At 39.9% G+C, this 20,371-nt stretch overlaps 1 protein-coding gene across 1 annotated transcript in view; it reads right to left on the reverse strand.

Annotated features, from left to right (window-relative positions):
* LOC104267885 (early endosome antigen 1-like) overlaps nt 1-20,371 on the reverse strand; it is a gene marked incomplete at both ends in the record, with an annotated part of 42,094 nt that overhangs the window by 19,229 nt on the left and 2,494 nt on the right. The window contains 7 exons of the mRNA XM_009873715.1: nt 1,109-1,264; nt 2,602-2,723; nt 2,810-2,917; nt 3,762-3,801; nt 4,624-4,689; nt 4,820-4,874; nt 8,650-8,777. Coding sequence (XP_009872017.1) covers nt 1,109-1,264; nt 2,602-2,723; nt 2,810-2,917; nt 3,762-3,801; nt 4,624-4,689; nt 4,820-4,874; nt 8,650-8,777 — 675 coding nt within the window. The remainder of the gene's footprint in view (nt 1-1,108; nt 1,265-2,601; nt 2,724-2,809; nt 2,918-3,761; nt 3,802-4,623; nt 4,690-4,819; nt 4,875-8,649; nt 8,778-20,371) is intronic.

Consider the following 20,371-nt stretch of genomic DNA (forward strand, 5'->3'; position numbering starts at 1 on the left):
CAGTCAACTTAGACTCTTTAAATAGAGTTATCATCACTTCTACATGCAAGAAGAACAAAAATGGGCAAATGTTTTCAAATCTCTTATCAGCAACGAAAAACTTCTTCCACTGACTCAGCCAAACCAGGGCAAGCCTTCACAAAGTACTTCTGAAGAAACCAGTTTATTCTGCAACTCAAGTAGACAGTGAGGTCCTTTTTAAATAAGACAAATTTGAAAAGTTTGAATTCAGGAAAATACAGAGAAAAACAATTCAAAACAGGGGAAAAAACCCAAAAAACTCAAGAGAACAACAAATTTTATTTTATATTTTTGACTGCAGCAACAAAGAGAGAAAAGCTAAAATGGTGTTGCCTGGAAACAGATTACAGGCATCTTGACCTTCAGGTATGATGAGACCTGCTCTAGCTGATGACAGGCAAAACTTGGAGACTATTATGCCCCCTATTGGAGGGCGGGTATGTATGCAAAACAGATTTGTACTTTACACACAAAATATTAAGACAGTAAATAATAGGTGTAAAATTTCCCCCATTTGAGAGTAAAAACAAAAATAAAAGAAGGTGAAAACCAGTTTAAAATATCGATTGAGATTTTTAAATCTTGTGTAAGTTCAAAAATTATATTCATCTTATAAAAATATCAAAATTATTATCTACCTTGCATTAGTAATTTCTTTTTATGCATTTTAACACTCTGGCATCCATTTTCAGGTACATCAACTCAAACATTAACCAAAACCATAATTTTCAGTAATAATTGTTTTTATCTGCAGGTAGCTCTAAGAAAAGCAAGTCTTTGAATCACACAGGTATTGCTTGACTTGTATCTCCCAGTGGAAAGAGCACGGCTACACCTGAAGGTTTTTTCCTCTACTACTGGGCTCTTGTAGTAATTTTTATACCAACAAAAGTATTTCTGATGAAAAACATGGGGGCTTTTGGAGGGTAAATATTGACAGAATTATGCAATTAACTGTAATGAAGAACTAATATATAAGAAGATTCAATTAAGAAAGAGGTTTTTTTCATTATGATGAATTGTTTTTCCACTTTCACATGAATATCGTGGCAAACCTAGCACACACATCTCTAAGAATGATTATTACCTCCGAATTAGCCTGCTCTGCCTGCAAGTGCTTGCACTCATCTTTTAGCTTCTCAGATTCTCTCTCACGTTCCAGAGTCATTTTGTCCATCAGCGTCTGAACTTGGACCAGCTCCTTTTTCAGGACAGCCACATCTTCCACACCAGGCCTTTGTAGCTGAGAAGCAGAAGAGTGGCAGTGAGCAACACGCTGTTGGCAGACAAGCTTACAGTGTCAATGTTATTTCTAAAAATCTTTCAAATCGACAGTTTATAGACAAGATGGCATATGCAGTATTACAGCTGTGAAAAAAGGATAGGGAGGGAGGGAGGGAGGGAGGGAAGGAAGGAAGGAAGGAAGGAAGACCATATATACGTTGCTGCTGTAATACTCAAAAGCCCACCTCAGGACTGAGACAAAACAATCCAGCGCTGCACAGACTTTTAGAATGATCCTGCCTCTGACTTCAAGAACTACTTCAGAAAACCACAAGAACAGGCAAAAAAGGGCATCTGAAGGAAATGTCTTGAAGGTACTCTGAGACTTGTCTCATATCAGACCCATACATAAAATCTGTTAGTAACTATATCTAAAGTGCCTTAACATCCCTCAAAATGAAAAACTATGGAGGTAAAAGAGAGGGAAGGCAACAGCATGCACCGAAGAAAGCAGAGCGTCAGGAGTGCTGGCATTTAGAAGAGAGAAGGTAGAGAAAAAGGGAAAGAACGCTGAAGAGGAAAAGTAAGACAAGGAACAACTAAACTGAAAGGACTGGATAGGTTGAGTGGCTGGGCAGAACCAAGAGGGACTCGTGAGCCCTTCAGGGCAGCTGAATACAGAGGAAAAGGGAGTCTAAGCAGTGTTTGAGCAGGAGAAACTAGGAAGTCCCCTTCACTACTGTTTTAGAATTGGCACAACTGCGAATCACTGGGCTTGCTACCTAGAGTAATATATATATAAAAGTCACCAGGAGTCAAGATCCTGGAGCACATACACATGGTATTACTAGCCAAACACAAGAGGGACAACATTAACATAGGCATTGTCATGACAGCTGCCAGCCTTCCAGTGACCACGTCACAAAACACCTCTTTGAGCACTTCTTATGAATGCAGCTGCCCAGGGACAGTCAGAGCACACCACCACATGGAAAAAGGGTGATGGAAAGACAGCTGTGGAAGTCAGCAATGCAATGCTTTAAGTACAGCTGCACAGCACATCTCTGTGTGCAATACCCTGCAAAATTGCTGAAGGGTAGGGCAACAAACCAAAAGACTATAGTATAAGACAGAGTAAATGTTAATATATTAAGTCAGAAACAACATACATTTCCTCACTGAAAAACACTGAAATGTATGTCAGTGAAGCAGATCAGAAAGAAAGGTGTTCTGAGCTTTTTCAGCCCACAAGTAAACATCTTCAAGTTCAACAGAGTTTGACTGCTTTAACACTGCATTTAAGTATATCCCTCCTTTGACCTGAAAGGAACAAAAACATTAGTGTGATGTGAATACCAGCTCTGTCTTTAAGTCCTCCACTATACTTCTCTCCTTCTGCAGTTCTTGTCTCAGGTTTGTCACTTTCTGCTCTGCGCCTTCCCGAAGGCTGACTTCTTCATCATACTTTGCTTTAAGATCTAATAAGAAGGAAGTTGAATAAAAGATCATTTGTACAAGTTGCACAAATAGAGAAGAGAATCAGACCTCACGTTAATATACTTACCCACAATTTCAGTGGCCAGTTGTGCCGCTTTCTGCTCAAATAAGTCTTTCATTTGCTTTATGTTAAAATTTTCAACTTGGATCTCTTCTAGTTGCCGTTCTAATGATTCTATTCCCACAAAAAGAACAATATTATTTTCTGGAAAAGCTAGGACAATACAGTTACTCATGCCCATAACAAACCACAGCAAGTAAATAAGTAACCCAAATTCACTTAACCTCCAATTAGCTTAGCAAAGTGAACAACTTTTTTGAAGTTAAATATCTACAAGCATCGTGCTGGAACCAGTCACTAGTTGAGTATTCTGCAGGATTAAGTACATATTGATTTTCAATGGTCGCAAATAGCCCTTCAGATCACTACAACGTGCTGCTGAATTCGAAGCCTTGAACTGCGATTAAAAGCTCTTTAACCATGATCAGTCAGCTACTTTATGCACACATAAGGAAAATTTTATTCCATGACTGCCTCATGGAGAAAAACACTGAGCAAAAATTATGGATCTGCAAAACAAAACCAACTAAACAAAAAATCATTGTTTTCTTTGCTAGCACCGAGTACAGAAAAACACTAAATAAAACCAGTCCTCACAAATGCTATAGTTTAAATATCAGTAATTGCTGCCTTTCTCAGCAAAAGACTTGTACTGAAGGCTTGAATGCACAAAATGATTAAAAACATGTTCAAAATTACTCATGAGAACTGCTTTCAGAGTAAGGAGAACTCCGGTCTGCTGGAATTTACAAACCCCAAGCCTCTGCAATGTTTTCCCAGACTATAGCTATCAAGAGCTACCTATCTTAAGCACTTACAATACACTTTTTTCCCCAGTAATTTTAGCATTCCAGCATTTTTACGAAAAACGCTCTTACATAAACCTAAAAGCTACACGGAAAAAAGCTTCAGAAATTCCAGAACAGTGCAGAAATTAATAAAACAAAATGTTAGCCACCTGTAGATGTAGCCGTTGTCAATCCATCAGACTTAGAATCCTTAAGAAAACAGAATAAATGCATCGTTAGACAGTAGGAATAAAACTACTACTTCCACAGTGCCTCCCATTTTTTGAAAACACAGGGAAATAAAGACTTCTGTGCTCAAATACTCCACAGCAGAATAAAAATATCTGCTTTCAAACAGTTATATGTGGAAGACTGGAAAAGGCCCAGATGATATTCCACTTCATGTATCACTACACTTCCAGACTTGCAAGACACTCCCCTCCCCCTCCCTTTCCTCAATATTGAAATATGCCCTAAAAACAGAGGTTGCAGACATCATTAAATACATTCTGAGGTGGCATTCTGTCAGAAAGCAAATTCTGAGGTTTGTAACAACCCATTTTTCTACATAGCTCATAGTAATAAAAGAAGTGAGAGCTTCCTGAGGGCACAACACACCATGATTTGCCTTGCCTTGTTTGTTCAGTTCACCTGGACATCTGTGAAATCACACTACTGTTCTCCAAAAGTTCTTACAAGAAAGATGCCATCGCCCTTTCTCCTAACAGATGAAATACTGTGTTCCACTTATTTTCTTTAATAAACTGAGTTCTGAATAAACCCAACAGAAGGAAAAGCCTGAATCGAACTTGCAGTGAGTAGTATGGAAGAACCATTATCTAGTTTGACTTTGTTCTTCAGATTTATATATACAGTTACATTGTCGGGAGATAACTAGCTTTGTTTCCAAAAACATGTCAATATTCAAATTACGGAACTAACTAAATCAGGCCACGTGCCTTACAAAAAAGGTATTAATCTTCAATGTCAATGCTGATGATAAACCTGCTTGAAGTATTTTAAAGCAATTACTTGCTGCCGCTGCCCCTGCAATTTCTCTAGTTCTTTCTTCAGCTCTTCTGAATACCATCTCTCCTCCTAGGGGGTGGAAAAACAAATGAAAAAAAGGAAATGGGGGAAGGAGAACTGTAAATTTGGTTGCTTAAGACAGTGGAACACTTTGCAATTGAAAACAAAGAACCAAGTGCAAGTAAAATACATTTCCAACCTTCAGTGAAGCTTGCAAGTCTTGGACTTCTTGTCGGAGCAGTGATACTTCATCTCTGAATAAACATATCCATGGAGTGGAGAAAATGAATATGCAGTGGTTATATTTTGTCAGTTACATACAGGTTATAATGTGTATTAAATAACTGGAGTGACATCCATGTACTACATAAATATAATATATAATTACAAATACTTATTTTTAGATTTCTTGAAACTTGGAACAAACTGGATTAATAGATACTTATTAGTTCACTTTGTACATCACTTGAAAAAGGCTGAACATATCAAATGGATAAGTAAAGAAATAGATATGCAAAGTCTCATGAAAACAGAACTTAAATCTAAATTGGTGCATCAGCTCAACCACATGTGTTCAGAATTGTAAAGCTGAGCGTTTGGCCATTTAACTGTTTTGCATGTCTTTTTATGAAAAGGACAGGTTTATTCTCCTTCACTTCCCATATCACTTAACAGAACACTGCTAAGAGAGAGCATGCTCTTACTCCTTTTGAAATACACAGTTACATAATTTTTCATCCACACAGCAATTCGGTATGCCCCACAGACACACTCACTTAATGGTCTTAATGTTTAAAGCCTTGGGATTCTCAATTCTCAAATTTTGTGCACAAGCCTCCAGCCATGCAAGAACACAAGATCCAAGGCTACAACTGTTACTAATTGATTTAGACAGCATCCTTCCAAATCGTAGGTCTGCTTACAGAATTGCACAACTATACATACAAGGATAATGTGGCATTAAGGAGATACGGTCACTCCAAATCTAGAATACACAGGCCACAGACGACAATGAAAACACATCCTTTCTTATTATTTGTACGGTGGCAGTACTGAGGAGCACACAGAATAAATGTGTGGGGGTGCCAATGCCAACAAATTCTCTCAGTTTTATACCATACAATTTCACTGCTGCTGTGCTGCATTATCCCCTCCTCCACGGACATTTTCTTAAACAATCTCACACTTAGGAGGGGAAAAAAAAAAAAAGACTAAAGCAAGCTATTCCTTTACTAAACCAGGAAGGAATTGATTCAATATATATTTGCATATTAACAGCAGGTCAGGGTCATCAAGAAGCAAGCGAAATACACGCACTTGAACCAGTGAAGCAAGAACTCCAAGGTGAACCAATTTCAATAGCAAAACAAACATGGGATATTGAGAGGCCAAGTTTTTTCCAGGGGAAGATTTTCTGCTTTTTGTACATCATTCTGCCTGTGCAAGACATTCACTGGAGGTCTGCAAATGCAACTTGAGGAGATGCGTGCAGCTGTAATCCCAAACCCACACACTAGGTAGGGAAGAGGGAGCAGCTTTCTCACCAGTATAAATAAGTCAATCAGCCAATATTCACACGTAAGATTATAAATGAAACCTCAGGCAGGTGAAATAGTTAACTACACTGAAGTTGGGCTGAACATACACTAGACTTGCAATACTAAAGCATTTAAAACGCTCTAGCCTTCACAGTAGATAGCAGGTTTTGAACTGCAAAAAAGTTTGGCATAGAGGAGAAGCAGGAAGAGAGAGATTGTAATGTAAGGACCCTTCTACAGTAGTTGCCTCAATATTCCCAACAGATTCGCTTGGCAGTTTTAAGATGAAATCTAAATTCCATTTAACTCAGCAGGGGAAAGTAAATGGGGGGAAAAAAGTGCAAGGGAAGACTGCAACTACGTTTTCTTTATTGCCATCTAAACCCTCACTAAACCTCCCTTTACAACCCGTCACAATCCCTTTCTTCTCTCAGCACTTAAGCCTCACCATCTGACAAATCCTTACCACCTTCTTCTTACGCTCCACTCCATTCCCCACCATTAATGCCACTGCATCTTTCCTAGCACGGCTTGCTGAACCCTACTGGGGAGAGTAACGTGATTTACTTGTGGCACTTAATCATGGTAGTTTATTGGGGGCTCGGTGAAAGAGGATGCAATGCGATTTGCAGTATCTAACTTTCTCTACTGACTAAATAAAGAATTTCACCTCCCAATCTTGGTCCTATGAATTACATGTAAGCTCCACTCCTAGACGGCTAACAGAGTGGCTCCCTGCTGTAGTCCGCAACATTTCTTTAATTGGGTATTCCAAGTCTTGGAAAAACATGTTTATGTTGAATGAAAGTTTTCTCAAGCAGGCATGCAACCAAGAAACATTAAAGAATGTCACACTAATTGGAAGAAATAGTTCATCTGTTACACAACAGCTCTCATCAGAGTCCCTTCGCTTCATTCAAACTCCTTGACCTTGGCTACTTTTTCAATTATATGAGAAAAACCAAAAACCACTTGTCTTTTAAACTGTAAATAGCCAGGAAAAAAAAATACATTTCACCAGCCAACATCTGGTTGACATTGGAAACCTGTAGGCATAAAAATAAATATTTCATAAACTATATAAACAATATAGTTATGACCAATAATTTGCCCATGTGAATGCTATTATTCAACTAAGAGTATCATTTCAGGTCTCTGTTGTCTCACTCTGAAAAGGCCGCCCATGTGAATGCTATTATTCGACTAAGAGTATCACTTCAGGTCTCTGTTGTCTCACTCTGAAAAGGCTTAAATCAGAGAGAGGAGAAATACACTCCACTATCACCCTACCACTTTCTCCCATATAAAGCCCTGATTTTGATTTCTTCAGCTGCAGCAGCTGGGAGAGGAAGCAGCTCTTCACGAGGCCTGGCCTATCCCAGCACAAAACTTCTGCTAATGCTGGCTCTTACTGCCTTGCCAAATCCACCCATTACTGGGGAGACAGGGCTGTCCACTGCGACAGCAACTGAAGCACACTCCCTTCCACACTCCTTTTCTCACCAAGGAACCATCCTCTCTTGAGTTACTTAGATAAATGCAGGTATTTCTTTCACTGTAATTACTTATTATTTCAGGTCATGTTTCTGCTAGTGACAAAATATTGGCACCATTTATTTCCCAGCACCAGCAGAAGCCAGCTCTGTGTGCAGGCGACCACCCCTGAACCTCTGCTTGCTGAACGAGGCCACGGGGCGCTCGTTCTGACCTCGCTGTGGACAAACCAAGGGAGGTTCAGGGAGAAACAGCAGCACAGGCTGTCATTTACAAAAGCACAAAATAAAGACCAAACAGAAAAAGAACTAGGAGGAAGCAACCTACATAAATTTCACCCCTAGGAAAAAGCTTCTCAAACACAGGCACACTACTCAGTTAAACTTTTCTAGAGAAAATTTCACACTATCAGTTCCTGCTATGTACTGCTGCTCTAAAAAAAAAAACAGCCTGAAATGCTTCCTAGGAATATATTTAACAATATAGTTTTGACCAAGCAGTTAAACAAAATAAATTTGATAAGATCTCTGAAGATCAACATGGAATGTCTGGAACACAGAACGAGAATTAGTGACACAGAAACTTCTCAGATCTGCAAATAACTAGGTAATACGGAAACCTATTTAGGCAAATACTGATGTAATGATTACCCAATCTATCTTCAGAGTAGTCCTCCCCCACCAGAAGATTAGGAGGAACCCGTATTTTTTCTGCCACACTCCTAAAAATCATTCCAGTGTGTAATATTGAATTGTCAACTGCATGAGAAGCAGGTAATTTAATTAACATTATAAACATGTGTATCTGATTTTCATTTATTGTCAGATCAGTATCAGGCAATGTAAGTTTCAAGCTGCTTTTTAATTGTAGTTGGAAATGGGGCATGAACATTTAAATACTGGATTACATAATTGAGTGCTCAAATTAATACAGCCTTCAGTGTAATTAGAAGCAGCTCAACACTGACACAAAAGCACATGCACAAGTACTGTTGCACCTTTCCGGTGATAGATGACCTTCCCCTCCATGAGTTGAATCAATGCCAGAATTATGAACTGCTTCATAGTGCTTGAACAGCTCCTCAGCTGATCCATGAGACTTCATACAGAGAGGACAAATAAAGCCCTATTATAAAAAGGAAAATAAAAAAAAGAAGGTAAGAAGTACAAATTTAATTTTTTCCATATTTTTACACAGAATTCAAAATTTTATTTGCACACATAAAAGGCAGTAAATACAATTGTTGAGATTCATACTAATTATTTCATACTCTGGTAACACTTTTGGAAATTCAAAAGTTAGAAAGTATCTACAAAAGTCATATTTCACTATTTAGTTGTTTTTTTCCCAACGTTATAAACTAGAAATAAAATCTTTATTTTAAAAAAGAAGAAGTCCTTTCAGAAGGACTGCTCTGTAATTTCTTTCTCAAGAAAAGAATTTTCCATAGAATTTTTCATAAAATCTGATTCTTCTTCCAAAGAGGAGACAGGCTTTGGAGTTTGGCCTTTCACACACTTACTACTACCATAACTAGGCTACTGATTTTAATATGGGTAAGAAGATTAAGAACGTCTTTTGCCTTCCATGTAATTAACTAACAAATGCAATTAAGAGAAATACTACCTCAAGAAAATCAGATCTCTACAGCCTAAAGAATCAGAAATCATCCGTTTTCATTTCAGCATATTAACTGTAAGCTTATCAGAGTGAAAATTTGGCAGTGATGCCCTTATTCTACCCATTAGCCCATAGACAAATGAGAACAGTATATTATGCACCTCTAAACATCTGAGGAGTGTCCAAGCTGCCATTTATCGGAAACGCCACCCACTTCATTACATCTAGCAACCCATTACACCTGCTTTTAAGTGTTGGAGTTTACACTGGGTCCTCACCCATTTAGTTAACATGCCAACTCCAAGACCAATTCCCATTGATGCTACAGCCTGTACACACCACAGTGGCTGAAGGGACACTTCAGAGCAAGAGGAAACAATTTAGCATCAAGTTAGAGACTCCCTGTAATTCCAAGTTGTGCAAAGAGAACCCTGTGTAAGTGAGATTGAGGTCCTCTGTTTCTTAAGTTCAGAGGAGGGCCACGAAGATGGAGAACTCCATGAGGATGGAGAACCTTCCCTTTGAGGGCAAGCTGAGAGAGTTGAGGTTGTTCAGCCTGAAGAAGAGAAGGCTCCAGGGAGACCTTATAGCAGCCTGCCAGTACCTGAAGGAGGCCTACAGGAAACATGGGGAGGGACTTTTTATCAGGGAGTGTAGTGACAGGACAAGGGGTAACAAGTTCAAACTGGAAGAGAACAGATTTAGATTAGATATTAGGAAGAAATTCTCTTCTGTGAGGGTGGTGAGACACTGGCACAGGTTGCCCAGAGAAGCAGTGGCAGCCCCCTCCCTGGAAGTGTTCAAGGCCAGGCTGGATGGGGCTTTGAGCAACCTGGTCTGGTGGGAGGTGTCCCTGCCCATGGCAGGGGTGTTGGAACCAGATGATCTTTAAGGTACGTCCAACACAAAACACTCTATGATTCTATGATTTCAAATATGCTTTTGTGCATTTATATGTTACGCTTAAGTCCTTCACCTAACAGAGAATCACAGAATGGCCTAAATTGGAAGGGACCTTAGAGATTGTCTAGTCCAACTTCCCTGTCATGGGCAGGGACACCTCTCAACTAGATCACGATACTCAAGGCTCTGTCCAACCTGGCCTTGAACACCTCCACAGAGGGGGCATCCACAACTTCTCTGGACAATTTGTTCCAAAATCTTGCCACTCTCATACTGAAGAATTTCTTCTTAAGATTCAGTCTAAATCTATTCTTCAATTTAAATTCACTTCCCCTTGTTCTATCGCAGGACAGTCTTGTAAAAAGTTCCTCTCCAGTCTTCCTGTAGGTTCCTTTCAGGTACTGGAAGGCAGCTATTAGGTCCTCCCAGAGTCTTCTCTTCTCCAGGCTGAACAATTCCAGCTCCCTCAGCCTGTCCTCATAGCATGTGCTCCCATACGATTTCTGAAGCACATATGAGGAGGTTTTGACATTCATTTTCTTCTGCCACATTTTGGGATGAAATGCTACGGAGCAGCTCTCAATGTCTAGTTTGGTTTCCCAGTGACGGGAAGGTCCACTGTTCACAGAGAAAAGCAAACGTTCCTCATAGCACCAGTAAGAGCATCTGGAAAGAAAAAGAGTAGAAAATTTCTCTGGCGTCTCCTTTTTGCCCTTCATTTCTTCCCGTTTAAACAGCAAAGTCTGTTTCTTCGCTCGTTTTATTTGTGTTTTTGGTTTTGTTTCTTTTTTTCACAGTTGGGTTTTATTCCGTAAAAAAAGGAGCCACAGAGAAGAGGAAAGAATAGATTATAATGTGCAATTAGCCTCAAAGGATAGCAATCAATTATTTACTCAATTACTAGGAAAAGCCAGCCCAAGATTTCCCAGACAGGCAGATCTGAAGGCAGTGGCTGCAAGGACGAGGGCCCAGAGGCACAGCAGAGCTGCCAAGCCAAGGGAATGTGCTGCAGCTGAACGCCCGCAGGGTGGATGGGAGCTTCTAGGGAGACAAGCATGCTGTCACCAGAAGAGAGGGGAAAGCATGGACAAAACCTCCTCTTTACAGTAGAAACCACCCTCTTCTCGCACGAGCAGGGGTAAAAAAACACATCACCCATCAGCCCCAGCCATTCCAGCAGCACTGCCCTGGCCATGGCTGGCATTGCTTTTGGGAGATCTGGCGTTGCTGGAGTCAGCCCTGGGTTACAGCTCTCACGCATCCTTACTCTAACGCAAAGTCACCTAGAAGTCTGACACACAAGTTCTAACAGAGTAAGATGTCACCCTTCTGCAAAGAGGCATCCTCGCCAGGGCAAGTGTCATCCCTCCTGCGCAGAGCTGGGGTGGGCAGAAATGGCGGCTCCTGTGGCTGCAGGCACCACTGCTTGCACGTCAGAGCCTTGAACTGCACAAACCCAGGACCCAGCTGCGTGTCACAGGCTGGTAATATTCACATGTCGACTCTAATGCCAGAAGCATCAATTTAGTTCTCTTTAGAGTGAGAAAATCAGAATCATCTGGATCTTCCTGGGCACCAGACAGTAAGAGAGAGAAGCATAAAGGACTCCTGAGTGTGCAGCTTTTAGCTCCAGGTGTCAATCTTGTTTAGGGACTTGGGGGGGCTCTCATTTTATCTTTTTTTTTTAAACTTGATGGTCTGCAGTGCTTAGATCTTCTACGCATTTTTCTTAGTTTGCAGGAATTTATATCAAACACAAGGTATTCCTATATTGGGACCATGCTTGCCCTGGATAAAGAGTAAAGAGCGGATTGCGTAATTACAACCATGAGATCTAACTGTTCACCACAACTTGAGGGAGCTGAGGTGTCCTTTCCAGTAAGCCTACACTTGGCTCCCTTAACTAAGACTCCTTTACAAAAGAAGCAATATTCTTCTATTCGTAGAAGGAAGATACCATACAAAACATGCACAGTTATACTTTTCTAAAGGCTGTATTTGCCAAGAGACACTTGGTAGGTTTCATTTTAAAATGCATTTAGGAGCTACACTGGATAAACATAGCCACAGCAAAGGGAAAGGCAATTCATATTCTTCATTTAATAAAGCAGAGACATCACTTACAGCTCTTGCACTGCTACATCATAACTAATTGATGTTTCTAATTTGTCTTTATCTTTCGTAAGAAAAGAGCCCAAAAGAAGTTAAAGGATTATTAGTTGTGTTTTGTTTTTATAAATACAGAATCTTTCCACCAGGAAATGACAGTTTATTGAATCCAAGGCTTTTTGCAGATGCCTGTCAGTTAATGGAAAATAAAAAACAAACCACAACCACCACATGCACAAGTTTTTATAAGGAAAGAGTTAAGATCACCATGGAACTGCTGAAGCAAGACAGAGCAAGAACAGTAAAACAGAAAAGGAGTCCAGACTAAAATCCCATATACCTGCACGAACAAGCCACTCTGGGTCAGCACACAATTTGCAGCTCAAAGTAGCCCCTGGCCGAGCGGTCAAGGCATTCCAGCGAGAACACGAGAGATGCTACACTTCAAATCCCAGTTTTCTGAACCCAAAGGAAATGTTTCTCTCCCAGGTGGATGCCTGTGAGCCATGCCCAGCACCAAGCACCTCCGCGGCACCGCACTGTTGGCAGCAGAAGAGGCCTTTCTCAGGGCAAAGCCTCCAAAGCACATCGGTTCCACTCTGAGGAGAACAGAAACTGCTGCATAGAAGTTTTGTAGGAAAGTATCTTGCCTCAGCTTGAGTTAAAATGCTGAATTTCACCAAAGACCTTGGACTCCATGAAAGCTTCTTTACTTGCCTTTCTCAACAGACTTATGAACAAGCCTGTATAAGAATGTTGTAGCTATTTTTTCTCCTCTAGTAGTTAAGATTTACTTCCAGGCCTGGTAAGTTAAGCTTCTCAGCTCTCTCTCTCCTGAAAGGCATGCGAGGTAAATTACTCCTTTTGGGTAACATTAATATTCACACAAATCTTTAATACAGCATTCTTTGGGAAGCACGCCAGGATGCTAAAAGCAGCACTGGAAGAAAACTCTCACCACAAGAACTACCATATTTATTTTTATTGTACCAATATAATTTACAGGGCTATTAAGTGTTGGAAGAACTTTGGCCTCCCACATGGAAACAACACTGCCCAGCGAGAGCAGGGGCATGGGTCCACCGGCACACAGCCCAGAGCCAGGCCGACTGCAGGCTACCATAGAGCCCTCCTAATCCTCAGACTATTTTAAAACTGATTCAGAAATAGTTTATGCAACAAAAAAAAATAAATTAATGTATAGGACTGAATGGATTCTGTTTCTCTGACTTCTCTTTGCATTACTCTGTGGGACCGGGTAGGGTAAAAACATATTTTTGAAAATTTCAGCCTTCTCAGAATACTGTCTGTCTTGTAATGCTTTTTTCCTCACCATTCTGCACAAACCCAATCTAATGAAGTTGTATAATGTGACAAGACACTTTGAAAAACAGTATTTTCCTTACACACTAGCAAAGAAAATTGAAGATTTTCAGAGATACTCCGTCAACAGGCTGAAGTCTCCTGCTTGAGGTTTACAAAATATCCAAACATTTATATGTAGGTGTCACTACCCCAGTCACTACCAACACAGAGTGATAAAACAGTTAACAGTTAACAGAGCAGGAAACTAGTCAGATGACCTAACAAATGTGTATACCATACACAGGGTCAGCCTAACAGCTCCCTGGGCTCCATCATCAATAACTGGAGCTTGAGATGTCTATACATACATGTATTAAATCTGTCTTCATCTGCCAACTGCTCTTTTTTCCCCAGAGCTTTAATGAAATTTTGTCTTAAGTAATTAATGAGTGAAAGCACAGCTTACTTTACTCCTTTTTCACAAATTAAAAGTGGAGTTAGCTAGCAGAAAGAAGATGACACTTCTTGAAGGACAGCCCCATGGGCAAAATAGCTTTTAGAGGATGGAACTCAGATTTGCTCATATAGTTGGAGTCCAAGAAAAACAGCACAGCCATAGCTACCCTGCATCTTTAGTATATTCTTGAAATATCTGATGACTGTTTAGTCTATTCTCTAATCCCATTTTAATACTGCATAGAACTGAACAAGTGGCCCAAGTAGGCTGCTGAGATTGCTGGTGATCGATAGCTGTATGTGGTAGAGAGCCATATAGCACAGACAGTGTGCACAGAGCTCTATTTGTTAACACAAACAGGGCTTCTGCAACATCTTGAATTTTTTTTTTCAGCAATTATGTCATGAATCCAGCTTCAAGAACCAAGGAATTTTGCTGGATTCCACTAAGTAGTCAATTTTATTCCACAAACATTCTTCTTGGAAAATATTTAAGTACTGTGGTGAACAAAAAAAAAAAGAAAAAAGACACACAAGAAAACCAAAGTCCACAGAATTTCAGTATAATTTATAGTTCTATCATACAGAAGAGATTAGTGACTATTCTACCATATACATGCTATGGGACAGCTTAGCCCAATCCATTATTCACATCAACACACTTGGTATTCACACGAGCAGGCTTTAAGTTTAAATAAAACTGAGTTTCTGGGCTTCAGCTTTGACTTTCCAGAAATACTGAGGCAGCACTCAAGCCTACAGCCTACTTCTAGTGAGTGGCATGAACAAAGAGCAGTAGCTGTGATTCAAGCCCAGTGCTATAACATCTGCCAGCCATGACCTATGTTTGCCCATGTCTCAGAATCCAGACTTACATTAACAACTCTTTCACAAACGTATTAGTACGATAAGCTGCTTGCTGTGAATAAAATCCAGAGTGTTTAAAAACTGAACATAAGTTCAAGAGTTGTATCGCATGTTCACATGCTCAGAGGCATAAACATTGCTCTGGAGTTGATTTCAGTTTTTGCATGTCGTGAATATTTGGAAAAATTCTAAATTTACCATTCATGTTTATCCACTGCAGGTGAACCTCCACAACCTCACCTAATACAAGATACACGTCTTCATCAGCATTTAAACAGTATGGCTAAGCTAAAACTCAGACATCCTCCGGTTAGACAGTGATTTAAAGGCTGAAAAATTTTACAGCATAGAGGATTATCAACTGTACATACTTGGGGCCAGAGGACAGAAATGGACTGACATTTCAGAGCTGAAAGATGTATCTAGTAGTTTCTAGGTTTTATTTCCCATATATATATATATATATCAAAGCAACTAGCTGAATCCTTCAGGACGTTCTGAGAGGCAGATTAAACTCTGCCTAGAAAACAAGGGCAAGACCATATTTTGTAATTTATTTCCCCAGTTTTACATACTGATAAAAAATAATTAGATATTTTAAGTTAAAGACTAAATAAATTAAGACACTCCCTTTATATATTGCTAAAAGGAAAACACAGTTGACATTTTTTCCATTCCTTCCACCAGGAAAAGTCCTTTCCTCTGTGTTTACATAAACAGTAAGATGACAGTAACTCTCTCAGATAACATCTCTATTTAACCATTAGAAAAGTAGGTTAAAAGGTCATGTTTTATATTATTATGACCTGTAGTCCATTTGGATTTTAAAAGTAAGTATTAACTTGCTGGACAAAAAGAAAAAAGGTGTCTTGCTACCGTTTATTTTATATCAGACTGCAGACTTGATTTCTTCCCAGAAAAGATGCTGGATTCTTCCTGAGAAGAATAGAACCAACATAATTTCTAGCTCAGTTCTCTTCTGTTTTTATTACTGTTGATGAGTAAGACTACAATTCTGCCACAACCTACAAGACTACAATTTCGTCATGAATTAGAAATTCTAATCCAGTGGATTCTCTGTTTCTTAAAGAAAATTTGCATCATATGGTCAAGTCAAATCAAACCAGTATCTCTAATTCTTCATTCCCTTAGCATTGTTCATATGCTGCAGTAAATGAAATGTACTAATGTAACTCAATCAATGATTTTTGCTCCTGTGCAAAGCAGGCAAGTAGTGATGAAGTGAAAACAGTTGCCTAACCTAATTTGACAAGCAACTGAAAAAGCCGCCAAAGGGAATAAAATATCAGTATTAAAGTATTGACACAATGTTCTGTGTAAAAGCAGCCCATAACATTCCATAAAAACAATGCAATCAATGGCATCCAAAATACGAGACAAGCAGGAAAAAATGAGGTATTCTTCAAAGACAAAACACCTCCACACTTCTGCACGAGTACGCCAGTTTACATTCTACACAATCTTATTATGAAAATCCTATTCAGAAAACCTAAATGTCCTGTCTTGCTTGTATGGGCTCAGCAATGCATTATTTATTAAACATCTGGAAAGTTATGAAAACTACCCAAAATAACTGTTGAAAAAATGCCTTAGACTTAGCCTAGCTGTAGATAAGACAATAGATATTAACAGGCACTATGTTCTAAACATTGCAGGAGCCACACACGGTGGGGTTTTACAGATGCCTCCGGAGAAGCCAGGAAGGAAGTCTGAAACGAAGCCTCTCTAACTGACTCACTGTTCAGATGTCCTGAATATCCAACAGAGACAGTCAGGAAATGCTAGACACAGTTTAGAAATGTATCATTCCTTTAGGAAAAAGAAAGCAAAACAGAAGAAGCCACACTGCTTTTGTTAGCAGCACTGCTGTGTACCTGAAAGTTGGGGAACAATGTCCCCATTTGGGGACGAGGTGATGCATGTGACTTTCATAGGGCACTTGGGTGGCTCAGTTGGCTACATACAGACAGAGAGACACTCGCCAACATTTTGAAAGTTGCTCCTGCAGCTGAATAAGCCTTTGTCTTTTAAAGTAGGGCTTCACCAGAGTTTGAGGGGAGAAGTATTTCACTGTCATTTTCACGGGTTACCAAATGGTGCAACCCCTGGTTTGAAATATTGAGGGCTGCAGAGAAATTTCCTCTTCAAGATGAAGACCACAGGTAAGGCTCTGGGTGAGCGGCGAGGATCCTTTCCCACAACAGGACAATAAACACCTTCAGAAACCGCAGGCGTGGAAGCCTGTGACTGAAGAACAAGACCAACTCTCACCGTACAGACAGAGGGACAGAGAAGACGGAAGGGCAAGGAGAATAGGGGCAAATAACCTGCCTTACTAAAATTTTCATTAGCAGGGAGGGTCTATCAGTGGAAGCCAGGTTAATGAAGAAAGCTATAGGCAAAATTAAAAGCAAAGTACTAACGCTTTTGTCAGCCGAGTGACAATTTTTCAGGCCTCACAAAGTGTGACCAAACACTGGTCTTGTAACACATTCTATCTCTATGTTCAAAAAGAATGCACTGGCAAAAAAAAACCCAAACTTGGGAGCTTCTTCAGCATAATTTCCAACAAAATGTATTTGAACATTTCACAGTAGTATTCACAAGCAACAAAAGGCCAAACTCCAGTTTAAGTAAGCCAAACTAGTAATGTTTCATATGTCTGCTACATAAGATGTCACTGATAACATATTATTCTCACAATGCTGTGCTGGGAATGGCAAAGAGAGAATGAAGGGTGATGACCCGGTTGTGTTGCTGTTTCAGGATCACAACGTGTTTGTTGCAAATGCAACCTATCATTTTCCATCAATAAGTGCAAACCATGAGTCACACATTTCAAACTTTACATACTAGTATAAATAAAACAGTAACTTTTTCAGGTAACCAAACCACCTCTGACGGCTCACATCCCACTGATACCATTGCATCTGGAATGCCACAGTCTGTCACTGGTAAGTCACAGCTTAATCAAGTAAGGCACTTGCATGATTATGACCAGATGATAAAGAAAATAAAAAGCTGACTTGATCACAAACAGAACACTACAGATGGTCTCTGCTTCAACACGAGGCAGCGAGGAGTCAATGAAAAGCCAGTTCCCAGCTGTCCTGGCTCTGAGGAGGTCCCCCAGCATTCCAGGAGAGCAGCACAGGCCAGTTTTATCACAGATTCTGCTCACTTTAACAGGTGATGCTTCACTCTTGAAAAGATGTCAAGTTAACTCTAGGGTAATCAGTGTATTGATGGCTTTCATCCTCGTTGGGAATAACTTCCCACAATTTGAAGTTTTCCCTCCAAAAATAATGGGTAAATACACATTCGGTGCAAGGAAGTAAAAAAAAAGCACTATTTAGCAAATGCATGCAGAAACAAACACTATATAATCACATCACTCACGGTCTAGAATAAATTCCAATAAAACTAACGTTAGCAGAAAGAACATAAAGCTTCACTTCCATGTAAACCCATTTAATGCATGGTAAGCTGTCTAGTCACAGAAGTCAAATCTACTCTGAAGATTCACAGCAGAAAAAATTCAGATAGCCTTGCACAGATGGAGGCTGTTATCTCACAGAATCTAAACTCTTCAAACTGAGGAGTCTAAAATTGTACACTTTGGCTTAACTGTGCAGTTTTACACTCCACAACTGGAAGAATTTAGAAATGCACTACTATATATAACGTCTATTAACTGAAACAGCCTTTTCATTTTGTCAGGGACATAAAAAAATGAAAAAAAATCTATATTAAAAAATTATAATTATTTTTATTATGTTGTTGCAATACATAAGGCTCTTAGATATGTTCTCAAAGCAAAGCCTCTAAATTTATTACATTCCTGTCTTCTGTTCTATCTTTTACCCAATGTACCTACCTCCCACTAGATATCTGCTTTAAAAATAGTTAGCTAATAAGAGCTTGAAACATTTATTTTGACAAAGGATGTACCAGAACCGACACCACATTTATCACTATACTGTCTGACACGAAGTAAATCAAATAATGTAATAGTCTCATTTATAAGAAAATCAAGCAAAAGCTGTTCAAAAAAATACACTAGTGACTTCAAGTCTCCCAACACCATAAATATTTCACGTGACAGACAACCACAAACCAGAAAGCTAGACCTAGATTAATTTTTCTGGGGGACGTATGCTTTGGAGTCATGCATAAGAGATCAGATTATGTTTCAGCAAGGAATCAAAAGAAACAATTTGAAAAGCTGACACCCAAGCCATGAGAAGATAGGTACGTTCATTTAAAGCAGCCCATTACCAAAGCTATTGTAACAAAATAAACAAGACCCACAGTAACAGCTGGGAAGTCACGAAGCTCCTGTCTTCCTTCTGTCCCAGTGTGCTCATTCTCATAATGTTCAGACAGATCAGTGGGAGTTACACAAACTTTCATACATAGTGGACAGATGAAGCCCTGTGAAATGTATATTTTGGTTTTAAGAAACTAATAAAGACAAAAAAGCAGATTTGGAATCAAATGCTGTTCAAATTCCTACACTGAAAGTTCTCAAAAATCACCAAAAGCAAAGTCTGTTTTCCTTTTGAAATAGTCTTTGCAAACCATGTAGCAATACCATGCAGAAGGCAAAAAGGAGCAGTTATTAACATGAAAATAAACAAATCTAGAACATCTTTAAAAGCTAGGACCATGCTGCATACTAGTATGTGTTTTCCAGACATTCTTGGTACCCCCTTCATGTTTGCGACAGAGGAATAAGCTGTATAACAAATTCTGAATAATGCACCGTTACAAGGCACCACATCAGATCCATCACGAAGTTTCCAATAAGGGTGTTCAGACGTTTCACGGAGAGAGACAAGGCTGGTGCGGTGAGATTGCAGAAATGCTCCTGTAAATTAATAAGCAAGTTGATGGCAGCAGGAGAGGCCTAGGCGCTAGCACAGCTGCACGCGCGGCTGGCATGCTCGCTCCGGGAAAAAATATGCACCTTCCCTGGCAGAGTTTAAAACAAAAACCCAAAAAAACTCAGCGTGCTCACTAGAGATTTGCCCAAGCCAAATGAACTGGTTGCTGAAGCACAGCAGCTTTACAGCCGCAAGACACATGTGACATAAAACATGTAGAAAAAGCAGGGTGGAGAGTAAAATCCCCTGGGCCCCTGCCCACGCCGCTGGCTGGAGGATGCGCACCTCCGCAGCAGAGCACCACAAGGGCAGGCAGGACCCAACCCTCCATGAGTGCAGGGAAAGGTTAAGTCCCTCTCCAAAAAAAGATGTCAACCCCCTCCAGCTAACAAGGCCCCAATATGCTACTGAAAGTGTAAGCACACTGGACTCCCTGCAGGCGTGGAATATTCAGCAGCACTGTAGCACAGACAGAGTTGCACCGGGACCTAAGTTACAAAGGTGGGATAGGCTCAAACATTTTCTCCTTGGGCAGATGGCACAGAGAATTAA

The sequence above is a fragment of the Apaloderma vittatum genome, unplaced genomic scaffold (assembly GCF_000703405.1).
Source record: "Apaloderma vittatum isolate BGI_N311 unplaced genomic scaffold, ASM70340v1 scaffold2077, whole genome shotgun sequence".
Taxonomy (NCBI): domain Eukaryota; kingdom Metazoa; phylum Chordata; class Aves; order Trogoniformes; family Trogonidae; genus Apaloderma; species Apaloderma vittatum.